The 15786-nt window shown below is 50.1% G+C and overlaps 2 protein-coding genes across 8 annotated transcripts; one reads left to right on the forward strand and one right to left on the reverse strand.

Annotated features, from left to right (window-relative positions):
- Positions 1 to 5737: 5737 nt before the first annotated feature.
- Positions 5738 to 11750, forward strand: TMCO6 (transmembrane and coiled-coil domains 6). Of its 7 annotated transcripts, none has more exons than XM_059698627.1 (12): positions 5740 to 5935; positions 6057 to 6169; positions 8374 to 8489; positions 8580 to 8763; positions 9000 to 9104; positions 9250 to 9335; positions 9564 to 9680; positions 9917 to 10028; positions 10261 to 10324; positions 10466 to 10560; positions 10905 to 11072; positions 11321 to 11750. In XM_059698627.1, exons 1-12 carry the CDS (start codon positions 5851 to 5853, stop codon positions 11432 to 11434), a joined length of 1359 nt encoding a protein of 452 aa, XP_059554610.1. In that variant the 5' UTR covers positions 5740 to 5850; the 3' UTR covers positions 11435 to 11750. The 7 variants fall into 7 exon arrangements, with proteins under 7 accessions (XP_059554612.1, XP_059554610.1, XP_059554609.1 ...); XM_059698624.1 differs by having other exon boundaries at positions 5741 to 5935; positions 10138 to 10324; XM_059698625.1 differs by having other exon boundaries at positions 5749 to 5931; positions 10138 to 10324.
- Positions 11751 to 11825: 75 nt separating this feature from the next.
- On the reverse strand, positions 11826 to 15753 carry NDUFA2 (NADH:ubiquinone oxidoreductase subunit A2). Its single transcript, XM_059698639.1, has 3 exons — positions 15595 to 15753; positions 15368 to 15474; positions 11826 to 12020 (listed from the first exon to the last, which is right to left on the reverse strand). The coding sequence occupies exons 1-3, from the start codon at positions 15696 to 15698 to the stop codon at positions 11929 to 11931; spliced, it is 303 nt and encodes a 100-aa protein (XP_059554622.1). The 5' UTR covers positions 15699 to 15753; the 3' UTR covers positions 11826 to 11928.
- Between the last annotated feature and the right edge of the window lie 33 nt (positions 15754 to 15786).

Below are 15786 nucleotides of genomic sequence, written 5' to 3' on the forward strand. Positions count from 1 at the left end.
CCCAGCCCACCAGGACTCTTGCCTCCCCTGCCTAAGTTCCACGACTCAATCTGGGTAGTTTCCTTGACTTTTCCCTAGTCTTGGTGGTTACTATTAACCTCCTGTCGTCCAAGTCCAATCCCCTGATTATCATTGGATATTTAACTGGATATTTTGTGGAAGAGATTGCAAACTTCAACTATTGACTCGAAGGGCTGGAAATAAATTCAAGTGAAGGAAATTTATCTGAAGAACAACTCTCCTTCCCCATTTTTATTTCCTGACTTGTTCTTTGTTTAACTTTGTTGATTAAGAAAGTTATAGCTTTTGCCCTGGCTGGTGTGGCCCAGTTGGTTGAGTGTCGTCCCCAGTTTGATTCCCGGTCAGGGCACATACCCAGGTTACCCTGGTGAGGGAGACAACTGGTTGTTTCTTTCTGGGCACTCCCCACATCTCTCTCTCTCTCTCTCTCTCTCTCTCTCTCTCTCTCTCTCTTCCTCTCCCTTCCTTTCCCTCTTAAATCAATAAAAATAATCCTATATAATAAAAGACTAATATGCAAATTGTCCCCTCTGTTGGGAGTTCAACAGGGAGTTTGACTAGGGGGTGGAGCCCACTGGCCAACCGCCTGCAGCCCCTCCCCCTGACCAGCCCCGCCCCTGATCAGCCCCCACCCACCCTGATGGGGGTGGCTGGACCCCACCCATGCATAAATTCGTGCACTGGGCCTCTAGTAATAAATAATACAGTTCTAGGTTTCAAGCTCTGGCTGAGTAGTTCCGTTAAAACATCATCTGGATAAGCCAAGGTTCCTGGAGATAGGGCAATACAAGAATCAACAAATGAAGGCATAAATAAGTGGAACAACAAATCAATGCTTCTCTCTCTCTCTCTAATAAATGTGTTTTTTAATTGAAACTAATAGCTTTCCTAAGTAGAGGTGTTTAATAGAAACACATTAGCCAAGCCACTCGTACTCTTATAGTTTTCATTTCCCCATTCTGAAATTGAGAAACTAGATATTTATAACACAACTAGAGGCCTGGTGCACAAAATTCATGCACACAGGTGGGGGTCCCTTGGCCCGGCCTGCACCCTCTCACAATCTGGCATCCCTTGGGGGATGTCTGTCTTCCTGCCTGATTGCCCATAACCACTCGCCTGCCTGCCTGATCGCCCCTAACTGCTTGCCTGCCTGCCTGATCGCCCCTAACCACTCGCCTGCCTGCCTGACCTCCCCTAACCACCTCTGCCCAGGCCCCCACTGCTGCGGCTTCATCCGGAAGCACCTCCAGAATGATGTCCAGAAGGTCAGTTGGCTGTCCGGTCTAATTAGCATATTATGTTTTTATTATAATAGATTTTCCCACTTTCACCTAGTTCTCCCTTGCCTTCCCCCAACACAATTCCTGTGTCCTAGGAAGGAAGGGCTGGATGAATGTTAAGTGAGGATTAATTAGTAATTCACTTGTTTTGACAAGAAAAAGAAAAAGTATCCCAGAGGGTGGGATAGGGTTTATCCTTTGACAAGAGAAAAATTCTGAAATGTTCTAACTAAAAACTACAGTGACCAGAGAGTGAGAGAAAGAGACAGGAATAGTTAACCAATTAATAGCTATGGACCAAATAACAAAAGACTGCTCACATTCCTGAAAGTGTGCTGGAGTTTTGAATAAACCTCCAGATGCCTATCCGACCAGCAGACCATTGCACCCTGCCTACACATGAACACTTAGGACTGTGGTTTGTAACCAAGCAAAAGTAGTAAATATTTTGCCCTGGCAGGGTGTCTCAGTTAGTTGGGGCGTCTTCCCATACACCAAAAGGTTATGGGCTTTATTCCCAGTCAGGCCATATGCCTAGGTTGTGGGTTTGATTCCTGGTTGAGACGTGTGGGAGAGGCAACCTGATTGGTGTTTCTCTCTCTTTCTTTCATTCTCAAAATCAATCAAAACATATCCTCAGGTGAGGATTTATTTATTTACTAGAGGTCCAGTGCATGAATTTGTGCATGGGTGGGGTCCGGCTGGCCCACCCCAATGGGGGCCCATTGAGCTGGGCTGGCCAGGGGGAGGGGCTGCAGGTGGTTGGCCGGCCAGCCCCACCCTGATTGGGGTGTTGGGGGCCGGGCCGGCCAGGTGGGGGTGGGGCCCCGGATCAGAGTGGTTGGCTGCCGCAGTGTGCATCATAGCCACTGGTTGTTCTGGTCATTCTGGTCATTCCACCATTCCAGTCACTGGGCTTTTATAGATTTAGAAGATTTTTAAAGTATATTTTTATTGATTTCAGAGAGGACGGGAGAGAAAGATAGAAACATCAGTGATGAGAATCACTAATTGTATGCTTCCTGCATGCCCCCTACTGGGAATCAAGCCTGCAACCCAGGCATGTGCCCTTGACCGGAATCAAACCTGGGACCTTTTAGTGCGCAGGCTGATGCTCTATCCACTAGCCAAACCAACTAGGGCTGAGGATTTTTTTTTTTTAAAAGCAGTAAATATTTCTTTTTTACAGACTGTGCACCTTATCATAGAACTATCTCCACTTCACCTTTCCTCCCCTCCCCTTATCTATAACCAATGTAAATTCTTTTATTAAAAAAATATATTTTCGCCCTGACCGGTTTGGCTCAGTGGATAGAGCGTCGGCCTGCGGAGTGAAGGGTCCCAGGTTCAATTCCAGTCAAGGGCACATGCCTGGGTTGCAGGCACAAGGAGGCAGTCAATCTTTCTCATCATTGATGTTTCTATCTCTCTCTCCCTCCCCCTTCCTCTTTGAAATAAATAAAAAATATTTTTTTAAAATATATTTTTATTGATTTTTTTTACAGAGAGGAAGGGAGAGAGATAGAGAGTTAGAAACATCGATGAGAGAGAAACATCGATCATCTGCCTCCTGCACATCTCCCACTGGGGATGTGCCTGCAACCCAGGTACATGCCCTTGACCGGAATCGGCTCCGGCCGGGAGAAGGCCTGTGTGCGCCTCGCCTCGCTTCATACCTCATCTGGTAGTGCATGGCGACGCGCTCCCGGTGCTGAAAGTCGCTGGTGCTGAAAGTCGCTGCCGTCAGGGCCGGAGGGGCGGGCCTGCCCGAGACGCCATTGGCCTGGCCCTGCCCCGAACCCGGCGCCCTTCGCGCAGCTCCCCTGCCTCCCGCAGACCCTCCTCACGCTGTCTCAGCCCCGGAACAGGCCTGTTTTATTTCAGCTCCAGACAGCAAAACCAGACAGTAATGCCATGGCTAACCTTAGGACCAGCTGCATTGAATAATGACCCTCCTGCCCTGGCACTGACCAATCAATCAGCAGAGATCTAGACCTGGAAAACTACTGAATATGCTATTGAGATCGTCCCCTGGGACCTCCCCTAAAATCTTCATCCTTAAAACCCTTAGGATGGAGGACCCAGTGCGCTCTCCCTCCTGGGAACATGCCAGGGCCTTTCCCTTCCTACTCTCCTACCTATTCCCCAGGCATGGCACCTTAACCTTCCTCACTTCTAAGTTCTAAGGGCCCTTTCTTTTACCTCTATAACTTGTTTTCTAAGCCCACTTCTACAAATTACTTCTACCTCTGTGATTTTCTAAATGAATGTTCTCTTATAGTTTGAGTCTTGGCCCTGAATTCTTTCTTAGCCGGAACTCAAGTACCAAGGTTGCTGAACCCAGGACCAATCTGACCGCACAGGTCTAACACCTGGTGCTGTTTTCGCTGCCCCCAAGATGTTGATGTAGCTCAGCATTAAATACACTAACCCCACAGTACACTCACCCTGCTCAGACAGCCAGGAATGGAATCCCAGATCCACTGAGGTTGTCAGACTCGGGCAAGTTTCTGGGCCTCAAATTTATGAACTTCTGCTATTTTTTGTTTTCATTGCTTTTTAGGGAGAGTGGAAGGGAGGGAAGAAAGTGAGAGAGAGAGAGAAAGAAATATCAATGTGAGAGAGACACATTGACTGGTTGTCTCCCACACGTGCCCCAACCGGGCAGTATAGAACCCAGGTACATGCCCTTAACCGGGAATTGAACCCTCAAACCTCTGCTCTAACTGCTGACCCACACCAGCCAGATCAAGGAACACCTTTTAAAACTCACCAATGTTGGGCCCCGCCAGTGTGCTCAGTGGTTGAGTGTGGGCCCATACACCAAGAGGTCACTGGTTTGATTCCTGGCCAGGGCACATGCCCGGGTTGCCAGCTCGATTGCCAGTAGGGGGCGTGCAGGAGGCTTCAGATGGATGTTGATTGATGCTGTATCTCATGATGTTTCTAATTCTCCCTCTCCTTTGCTCTCTCTCTCTCTAAATTCAATTAAAATTTTTTTTTTAAAACTCACCAGTGTTTCCTCAGAACCTAGTAAATCAGTGGCGGTCAAAATTTGGTGAATTACTTTATTCTAAAAATAATGCAACTCACTTTTATACAGGACAGTGAAAGAACAATATTTGTCTCATTTTCCTCAGCGTAAAATGGGGAAAATTGTTATCGCGAACATTCAACATGGCAACACCTACGTGAAGGGTGCTGGTTGGGGTAGGGTGAATGAGGTACAGATAGTATCTCACCAATAGCACGATGAATTATTGGTGAAATGGTATCCCATATCTTCCTAGAGCTCGGGCTAGCTTTGAATGTTCCTGGGTGTGTTAGGAATGGGGAAGTTTTCTGAGTGGAAGGTAATGCTACTGGCCTGGGGCGGCAGAGGTCGGGATTGAGTTACTTTCTCTATTTTTTTAAAAAACAAATTTACCATTCTTATGTTATTTTTAAAAGTATATTTTTATTGATTTCAGAGAGGAAGGGAGAGGGAGAGATAGAAACCTCAATGATGAGAGAGAATCAAATTGATTGGCTCCTGCACGCCCCCTACTGGGGATCGGCAGGCAAACTGTACATGTGCCCTTGGCGGGAATTGAACCTGGGACTCTTAAGTCCATGGGCGATGCTCTGTCCACTGAGTCAAACCAGCTAGCAGTGGTTCTCAACCTTCTGGCCCTTTAAATACAGTTCCTCATGTTGTGACCCAACCATAAAATTATTTTTGTTGCTACTTCATAACTGTAATGTTGTTACTATTATGAATCGTAATGTAAATATCTGATATGCAGGATGGTCTTAGGGGACCCCTGTGAAAGGGGCGACCCGCCAAAGGGGTCGCGACACACAGATTGAGAACCGCTGGTAGGGCCTTTCTTTCTTTCATGGGTACAGAACTTACCGTACTTTCTTTCCTAGAATTGGGGAGAAAACAAGGCTGTGGCGCTTTCCCTTGGCTCTCAGCCCAGATCCCACCCTCTGCCTTCGCCCGGTCCCGCTCCCCCCTCCGCCCCGCCCCCCCGCCCCGCTCCCCACCTCCCCTGACCCCGCCCATCCCTTCGCCCCGCCCCACTCCCCCTCCGCCCCGCCCCGATCCCACCTCCCTGACCCCGCCCATCCCTTCGCCCCGCCCCACTCCCCCTCCGTCCCGCCCCGATCCCACCTCCCCTGACCCCGCCCATCCCTTCGCCCCGCCCCGCTCCCCCCTCCGCCCCGCCCCGCTCCTCACCTCCCCTGACCCCGCATCCCTTCGCCCCCGCCCCCCCGCCCCGCCCCACCTCCCCTGACCCCGCCCATCCCTTCGCTCCGCCCCGCTCCCCCCTCCGCCCCGCCCGCCCCGATCCCACCTCCCCTGACCCCGCATCCCTTCGCCCCCGCCCCCGCCCCCGCCCCTGGCCGCTCTCCCTCCGCCCGGCCTTTCCCTCGCGCGGAGCCCCTTCCGCTTCCCCTCTCCTTCCGCCTGGCGCCGCGGCTGCGCGGTCCCTGCCATCTTCTACGCTCGGGGACTGCGTTCCCAGGCGTGCGTCCAGTGGGAGTTTCCTCCAGCTTCACCATGTTGAGCCCACGGCAAGGCCTTCTCAGGCCGGTGGGATGCGGGGTGGAGGAGCTGCGGCGCCGCCGGCGGGAGCGGGAGGCAGGTGCGGGCGGGGAGGGAACACGGGAGGGTGGGGTATGGCGGTGGGAGGCCCCTGGGTGGGAGATGGGGTTCTGGGTCCTGGGTGCCCCTCCGTTGCCCCCAGCCGACTCCTTTGTCCCCAGCACTGCGGCGGGCGCGGAGGGAGCAGCAGCTGGTCAGCAAGAGGCTGCTGAGAGACGACACCCCAGAGGAAGCCGAAGGGCGATGTGTGGCCGCGGTCCTCGGGGAAGCCGAGGTGAGGGGTCAGGGTGCGCGGTGAGGTCCATACGGGCTGGCGCCAGATCCCCTCCTCGAGGACTCGAGGTCGTCCCCAAACCTGAATGCGGTCCCTTCAAACCTCCAGTGCGCCAGGCCAGAAACTGCGGTGTCAGCTCCACCCCATCCCGGCGCCTCCCCACATCAGTCCTTCAAGGCCTAGCCGTTTTTTACCTCGCAAAGCACTCTGAAGTTTTGTGGTTTTAAAAAAATCCTCACCCGAGGATATTTTTCCATTGCTTTTTCTTTCTTTCTTTTTTTTTTTTTTTTGAGAGAGTGAAAGGGAGGGGGAAAGACAGAAACATCGATGTGTCACATCGCTAGAGAGACACATCCTTGGTTGCCTCGTGTATGCATCCTGTCCAGGGCCAGGGATCGTCCAAGGCCAAGTACATTCCCTTGATCGGAATGGAACCGGGAACCCTTCAGTCCTTGGCCAGTGGCTCTCTCCACTGAGCCAAACCGGTTAGGGCAAGCACTCTGAAGGTTTTACATGCCTCCCCATCGCAGCTCTCCACCACCCTCCAGTGGATACTTACTGCAGCCTCCTAACCCGTCATCTGCATCTATGCCGCCCTCAAGTTCATTCTGCATGCATCAGTCAGATGCCTCTTTTAAAAATAGAGACCGGTGGAGAGGGGGGTATATAGAGACCAAACTCCTTTCTGTGACCTATAAAGTTCAGCCTGGTCTAACCTCTACCAGCCCAACCTTATCAACTTACTCATCTCAGCCAGAGTCCCCTTTTCAGTTCTTGGGACAATATACCAGGCTCTTTCCTGTCTCAAGGCCTTTGCCTTTGCTGCATCTCAAGTGGGTCCCTTTTGGTATTTTGTCTTAACAACCTGTTTACAGAATATTAATCACCCTAATTTGTTTATCATTTCTCCAACTAATTTTTAAGTCCACAGGAACCTAGACTCTTATCTTTGTCGTCATTGAAAACTCAGATGCCTGCACAATATTTGGCATATAGGAGATGCTCAGTATTTATTAAGTGAATGAAAGAATTGGTTTTAGTTCATTTATTCATTCAACAAGCATTGGGCCTCCCCTGTTTGTATAATCATTTTGTTTGTTTGATTTTAAATATATTTGTATTGGTTCCAGAGAGGAAGGGAGAGGGAGAGAGAGAGAGCAGTGAAAACATCAATGAGAGAGAATCATCAATGGGCTCACAATCTAGGCATATGCCCCTACCGGGAATTGAACGTAACTTCCTGGTTCATAGGTCAACTCTCAACCACTGAGTCACGCTGGCAGGGCTGTATTATCTATGTTTATAAATATAGTTCACAAAGCACTTACACCTGGGTTATACCATTTATTCATTGTGTACTTTATGCCAAGAACTGTGCTGGGTCCTGAGGTACACAAGAGGAAAAGAGAGTCCCTTTCTTTGAAGTGTTCACAGCCCATGAAAGAGACATCAGGCACAATAGAAACCCTTAAGGCTGCCACAGGAAGCCAGAAAAGGCTAATTCCCCAAAGGCAGTGACAGGAGCAGAAATCTGAAGTGAATGGAAGACCCAGGGAGGGTATGTATGCCAGGCAGAAGAAATAGATTGTGCAAAATCTTTTCTTTTTACTAGTAAATATATTTTGTATTGATTTTAGAGAAGAAGGGAGAGGGAGAGACAAAAAAAATCAATGATGAGAGAGAATCATTGATTGGCTGCCTTCTGCACTCACACAATTGGGGATGGAGCTCGCAACTCAGGCATGTGCCCTGACCAGGAATCGAACCGTGACCTCCTGGTTCATAGGTCAACGCTCAGTCACTAAGCCACACTGGCTGGGTTGATTGTGCAAAATCTTGGCAGCACTAAAAAGTCATGTTATGCTAGATGTTAGGGTACAGGCTGCATGGGGAGAATGATGAGGCGTAGGTTATGCCGGGCTGAGAGGCTTAAATATTATCCTTGAAGAAAATAGGATAGAAGTTACTCATATATTTTTCAGGTGAGAAACTGATGTTTGGTCCTTTATAGATTAAGTGGCCGGGCTGATTCCCTCTTCTTTCCACTCTACTGCGCTGTTGGCACTTATTAGCCATATTCGTGTGAATGACAAGTTCTAGGGATGGTGCAATATTGGAAGGCTCACAGGTGAAATAGGCAGAGCAGGTCTTGATTTGCTTTCTGGCAACTGTGTGTTGCCATCTGTCCCTGCCCCGGGCTCTAGATCCAGCAGTTCCTGAGGTTGGCCCAGCGGGGGACAGAGGAAAAGGAGAGAGAAGGAGCTCTGGTCAGCCTTCGCAGAGGCTTGCAGCACCCAGAGACACAGCAGACCTTCATCAGGTCAGTGGTGGCTGGGGTTCTAAGGGATGGATAGGAGTGTGGAGGGGAGGGGCCACAGGCTGAGCAGTGCTCTGGTACTCACTCATGTAGGCTGGAGGGCAGCATGCGGACCCTGGTCGGGCTCCTGACCAGCAACCAGGCCCTGTTGCAGCTTGAGGCGGCTCGGTGCCTTCACGAGCTCTCTCATTCCGAGCAGTCTGAGGTGGCTGAGGCCTGCCTGCCAGCCACGTCCTACCTTCTCACCTACCTCGCCGGTCACAGCTCAGACCTTATAGTAAGCCCTGTCACTTCTACCTTGTTTTTGGCTTGAGTTTAAAAATTGTGTCTTTGGGTCCAGTTTGAGCTGGCAGGTGGGGAGAAGAAAACCTGTTTCCCCTGATGCCCACAGCCATGTACACACCAATCATCTGTGCCCAGAGCCTGGAGAACAGGGCTGCTCCATCTTCTCTATCCCCCTTTTCCCCCCCGGCTTAACATGGGCCAAGCCCAGTGCTTTTGTTTTGCTCTCAGGAGCTCTGTCTGTATACACTGGGTAACCTGATTGTGGAGAGTGAAGCTGGGAGAAGGCAGCTCCTGCCACAGGGCATTGTTCCAGCCTTGGCTTCCTGCATCCAGGTGAGTGTCCGCCCTGACTCTCCTTACTTCCCTGCACATGCCCCAGCTGCTTTGGTTAGGCAGTTCCAGCCACTGCCATATGCTAAGGGTTGGGAATCTTCAGGCCTAGCTTCCAGAGCCAGATCCCTACCCTGTCTCCTTCTAGTCCCCCCATCTGGCTGTGCTGGAAGCCCTTGGATATGCCTTGTCCCAGCTCCTGCAGGCTAAGGAAGCGCCAAAGAAGATCATCCCGTAAGTAGAACTGTCTCCAGAAGTGCAGTCAGGAGTGGCCCATTTGGTAGTGTAGCCCCCAAGGCCTGATCAAGTCTGGTTCCAACGCTGTTATACATTTAACCCCATGTGGCTGGCTGGGAAGGGCTTTGGGTTTGGACACTTTCCCACCTGCGATTAGGGTTTGGGAAGAGTGACAGGCATCTTGCCTTCTGTGGTTTCTACTCAGAGCTCTGCTTCTGCCTGCAGTTCCGTCCTGGCCTCCCCTATTCCGGAGCATATGCTGCGACTATTGCAACCTGGACCAAAGCTGAACTCTGGGGTCGCTGTGGAGTTTGCCTGGTGCCTTCACTACATCATCTGCAGGTAACACAGGCCAGTTGGGGAAGTGCCACAGACCTTTCATGGGTTCCCTTCATGACACTCAGGTGTTTGAACTTTGGTTTCTGGAATTATTGTGGTGAAAATGGCCCCCTCTCAATGATTCCATGAAAGGGCTTTCTTTCATGGTCTTCTCTTGGAACCCAGGAAACCCACAGACCTAGGCTGTTTGCAAGCTTACAGGTGGGAATCTTAGTAACTACTTGCTTCTTATTGCCCAGCCAGGTCAATAACGCCCTGCTCATCACCCATGGGGCTGTCTCCACTCTGGGGCTGCTACTGTTGTACTTGGCTGGGACTGTCCAGAGTTCTGAAGATGCAGGACTGGAGTTGGTAGGTGAAGAGGACAGGTCAAGATCTGCGCGACCTTTCTTCCGACTGTTCCTCTTCCAGTGTGCAGGGAGTCCCCTCCTTACACCTGACCCCCAACTTGTCTTTGCAGCTGGTGTGCCCTGTGCTTCGGTGTCTAAGCAACTTGCTAACAGAGGAAGCAGTGGAAGTTGGGGGAGGGCAGGTGCAGCTCAGAGATGAGCGTGTCGTGGTATCCGTATTTATCCTTCTGCAGTTCCTCCTCCAGAAACACCCCAGCCTGCTTCCTGAGGGCCTTTGGCTTCTGAATAACCTCACTGGTAAGAGCCATAACCTGCCTAGGCTGGACCTTTAGATACCTGGAAAACTTCCTTGTGGCTTGGACTGAGGTGGGTAGGATTGAGAGGGGGCATTTTCAGGCTGCAGTTAGGGGGACTTCACCCTGACATTTTTCCTTTCAGCAAACAGCCCTAGCGTCTGTACCTCCTTGCTCTCCCTGGATCTGATCAAGCCTCTCTTGCAGTTGTTGCCAGTATCCAATGTGGTGAGCGTATTGGTAGGTATTGGGAGTCATCTGAGCCCAAGGTCTAATCTAGTGGCTGAAGTGTAAACAGTAGGAGCTCAGAAGTGCCCTTACCTGAGAGCTGGCAGGTGGTATAGTATGGATGGCCTCAGGGCTAGACCCATCTGGGTGTGAGTCCCTAAACTGGTTTACTAGATACTATTCTTGGGAAAATCAACTAACCATCTTAAACTTCAGTTTCCTGATTTATAATTAGGAATAATACATGAGGGCAGTTGTGATTACAGAACTTGCTTATGAAATTGCTTGGCAGTCTTGGGCATGTGGTCAGCACTCCATCCTTTGTGGGGACTGTGTATATGCATATCTGTCTCCAGGTGCTCACAGTTCTGTGCAACGTTGCAGAGAAGGGTCCTGCTTATTGCCGGCATCTGTGGCCAGGGCCCCTGCTCCCCTCCTTGCTGGACACATTGGCCTTCTCTGACACTGAAGTAGTGGGCCAGAGTTTGGAGCTGCTGCAACTGCTGTTCCTCTACCGGCCAGAGGTTGGTTTCTCGTCCTGTTCTCAATCCTTGTTCTGAAGCTTCTAGCCTCACCATGGCCCCTTTCCTTCCAGTTCTAACTACAGCCACTTCTCTGGACCTGGCTAGCCTGTGTCCAGGTCAGAGCCTACAGCCTCTTGCTGGGAATGTACCCTTCCCCAAGAAGAGGTGGGCTAACCCATAAGGCTCTGGGAATTGAGTGTCAGGGCACAGAGACCCAGGTGTCGAATCCTTTTCTTCCCTGCCTTTAGGCTGCCCAGGCCTTCCTGCAGCAATCGGGGCTGCAGGCCCTTAAAAGGCATGAGGAGGAAGCACAGCTCCAGGACCGAGTGCATGCTCTCCAGCAGACAGCTCTTCACAGTTGACCTGGCTTCTCAGTGTCACTTTACTCCACTCCCCCACCCCTCAGCTTCTGTGCCCCATGGCGTCCCTTATGGGGGTGGGAGGGTTAGTGACCATAATGAGGCCTCATGTTCTCTGATTCCACATCTAAGCCTAAACCAAGACCTTTAGACTCCAGCCCTCCCTTTCACTCAGCACTGTCCAGCCAGGATCAGAGGGAAGTGGATGTGGGCTACTTACTCTGGGGCCCTGGAATCTCTCTTTTTTCTTTGGTTTTGTTTTGCTTTAGCAGCTGGTAGCTTTTGATGGGGCAGAATAAAGTTTTATTTTTATATTAAACTGCTTTGCCTCAGTGGTTGCATAATAAGGGGTAGAGGGTGGAATGAGGTAAAGAACATCCTGAGACAGCATCTGACAGCACAAGCTTTATAAACAACAGAACACAGTTTTCCGTATTGTACTCAGTCCAGCAGAGCCCAGGCTGCGGGGCTGTTGCTCATAGTCCTCAGTGAAGGCTTCAGGCTTTGCCACTTAGCACATTCTCTAGGGCTCTGGTTACCTGATCAGCACTAAAGTTGTTCAAGGAGACATTCTTCTCTTGGCCAAATGCTGGAGAGAGAGAGAGGTGACTAAGTATCCACTCTGCACCGTGGGGGCTAGCAGGGTATAACAACAGGTCTTTGTCATCAACTTAAGGTGTTGTTACGATAGGAAGGGTACTAAAGAGATGACCAAGGCGGATCTGGTATGCCGAGAATTTCCCCCTTGGGCCTCAAGCACATCAGGGAAGCCTAGGTCCAACTAGAATTTTGGCTGATTGTGGGCGGCCACAATGGTAAGGAAGGTGCTTTAAGGAAATGAATGTTGAGGGGCACAGCAGGCATTTATTACCACATGAGCAGGGCACTGTATGGACCTAATCTTGGCAGGATACCCATTCTGTGGTTCCCATAGACCATCTAGTCTAATGCACTATAGCTATTTGAGTCCATCTCTTCTAGTCTACTGGTTTTTGGAAGGAGAACCTTTTTCCTCCTTCAGTTTTTAGTGCTTGGCATTACTACACATGCCCACTGTTAGAACCAATCTGCCTTAGGTGTGACTTCCCTCTTTCTCCAGACATTCCTAGGGCAAGGTGTTAAAAACCATGATTAGCCCTGACTGGTTTGGCTCAATGGATGGAGCATCAGCCTTCAGACTCAAGGGTCCTGGGTTCGATTCCGGTCAAGGGCATGTACCTTGGTTGCGGGTGCATCCCCAATGGGGAGTGTGCAGGAGGCAGCTAATCGATGTTTCTCTCTCATCGATGTTTCTGGCTTTCTATCCCTCTCCCTTCCTCTCTGTAAAAAAAAAAACAAACAAAAAAACCCCCATGATTAATTAGTCCAGCTGGTGTGGCTCAGTGGATGAGCATGGACCCATGAACCAGGAGGTTACAGTTCCATTCTCTGTCAGGACACATGCCCTGGTTTCGGGCTCGATCCCCCATGGGGGTATGCAGGAGACAGCCAGTCACTGATTCTCATCACTGATGTTTCTATCCCTCTCTGCCTCTCCCTTCCTTTCTCTCAAATTAATAAAAAAATTATATTTAAAAAAAAATGATTAAAATACCACTATTCAGTATGTATAAATATTGATTGCATGCCTACTAAGTGTTAAGCAACATGAAAGTAATTTTCAGATTGTAGCAAATTGAAATAGGTAATTGTTACAGATTAGTAAGAAGCCAGGAACACTCTAGGACTTAAGGAATAGGGAAAGATAGTTAAACAGTAGTTTGCAGCCACCTAGTAAATCCTATTTTCCCTAAACCAAGGATGCTTAATAGTATAGGGAGACAGATAACAAATCTAATTAAGTGCCATTTGCCAACCACACAGACAAGAGAATAAATCTCATTTTGGTAGATCATAAAGCTAATGAACATTCTATTGATCCCGCATAAGACCTGCCCTAAACACCCAGCCTTTGAAATGCCTGAAAAGCCCAGCTGATATGGCTCAATGGTTGAGCCTCAATCTATGAACCAGGGAGTCATGGTTCAATTCCCGGTCAGGGCACATGCCAGGGCTGTAGGCTCAATCCCCAATATGGGGTGTGCAGGAGGCAGCCGATCAATGATTCTCTCTCATCACTGACATTTCTCCCTCTTCTTCCTCTCTGAAATAAATAAAAAATACATATATATTATAAAATAAAATGCCGGAAAAGGGCCCGGGCCAGTTGCTAAGTGGTTAGAGCGGAGTTCCACTGACTAAAGGGTCATGGGTTTGATTCCTGGTCAAGGGCACATACCTTGGTTGCAGGTCCGATCCCGCACCCTGGTCAGGTATGTGTGGGGGAGGCAACCAGTCGATGTGTCTCTCTCACATCGATGTTTTTCTCCCTTCTCCCTCCCTTCCACTCTCTCTAACGATCAATGGAAAAAAATATCCTTGGGTGAGGATTCATCAAAAAATAAAACAAAATGCCTGAAAAGTAAGGTCCCAGGGTGCTCTCCCTCCAGGGAGCACACCTGTGCCATTCCCTTCGCCCTCTCCTTCCCCCACTGACACGTGTCCCCTAACCTCTAAGGGACCCATAAGACTTGCAACCAGGGGAGCAATGGTCTTTGTTTCACTGTCCTTCGCATGTTTTTGCTGAAGTCAGTAAATTCTTGCTTGCTTTTCTACATTTTGTCTCTTTTTTGTTAATTCTCAGCCGAGGATATTTGTGCCATTGGTTTATAGAGAGTGGGAGGAAGGGAGGGGGAGAGAGAAAAACATCGATGTGAGAGACAGAACCGTTAGTTGCCAGCCAAACTCATCCCCCCGCCCCTCACACACACACACTGGGGTGGGCATGAAGCTGCAACAGGTACATGTCCTTGACTGGGTATCAAACCTGCCACCTTTCAGTGTGCAGGCCGATGCTCTAATCATAACACCAACCAGGACCACATTTTGTCCCTTGATTGAAATCTTTCCCTCAAGACAAGAACTGAGGGTCTCCTCCTCCCGCCAGGAACAGTAATATGATAAAAAGGAGGTAGGGGCAATGTCACATAACTGGTCGGGGAATGCCTTTTTGAAGAGAGGCTTTATAAACTCAGAACTGAAAATAACAACCTGAATAAGGAGCCAGCCATGGATGTCTGGCAGAAGTGCATCTAGGAACATGTATGTAAAGGTGCAACCCTGTTATGTCCAGCTACGCCACCCTCTCATATAATGAAGATTCAGTGAGATTTGGGTAGCAAAGCACCCAGCACAGAGCCTAGCATTGTTTCAACACAGAATCATTACTTTAGGTCTTCATTATTGAGATCCTAACTCTCCACCTGGACTGGCACTGCCCACACATAATCTGGAAGGACCTACATTGACGGGAACTGATCAGCACCTCTTCTTCCCCGACCGAAACCTCTTCTGGATTAAAAAATTGACGGCTGTTACCCAGGATACAGAGCATCCTATAATCCAGTGGTTCTCAACCTTCCTAATGCCGCGACCCTTTAATACAGTTCCTCATGTTGTGGTGACCCCCAACCATAAAATTATCTTCGTTGCTACTTCATAACTGTCATTTTGCTACTGTTAAGGATTGTAATGTAAATATCTGATATGCAGGATGTATTTTCATTGTTACAAATTGAACATAATTAAAGCGTAGTGATTAATCACAAAAACAATATGTAATTATATATGTGTTTTCCGATGGTCTTAGGCGACCCCTGTGAAAGGGTCGTTCCACCCCCAAAGGGGTCGCGACCCACAGGTTATAATACAATCGTACAAACGTAATAATATAATCGCACAAACGTAAATCTCCTTATTGGCAACAAGGTCAAAAGCAAGGCCAAAGCCTCAGTTCCGGCCTCTCCACAAGTTTTTGTCTGACCGTGGGCGGCGGTTTCCCTTCTCGAACCCTTGTTTCCCCACCGGGGCCCCAGGCCCCCAGCGTCCTGCACTCACCGTAGCGGGCCCAGAGCTTCGGCTGCACCTCGGAGCACTCGCGGATGAGGATGGGCAGGTCGGGGTTCGCCTTCTTCAGCTCCACGTAGCGTTTCTCGATGAAGTCCCTGCGGGGCCCGAGAAAGCGCCGCGCGTATGGTGTGGGCGCGGGCCTTCCCCAAACGCCCGGGGGGGGGTCGAGGTCGTGACCCCGAAGCCCCGGAGCCCGCCCGCCCACTACGCCTCACCTGACGCCCTGGCTGCCAGGCGAGCGCTGGCATAAGTGGATGCGAATCTCCCGCAGACCCAGCTTGGCCCCGACGCCCCGACTCGCCGCCGCCGCCATCGCCATCTCCGCTGGTACCCAAGCCCCTGCTCAGGCCTTCCGGTCAAGTTCTGCAGACCGACCAATCGCGGACCTCCAGTCCCGCGATAGCTGA

Source organism: Myotis daubentonii, chromosome 5 (genome assembly GCF_963259705.1).
Source record: "Myotis daubentonii chromosome 5, mMyoDau2.1, whole genome shotgun sequence".
Taxonomy (NCBI): domain Eukaryota; kingdom Metazoa; phylum Chordata; class Mammalia; order Chiroptera; family Vespertilionidae; genus Myotis; species Myotis daubentonii.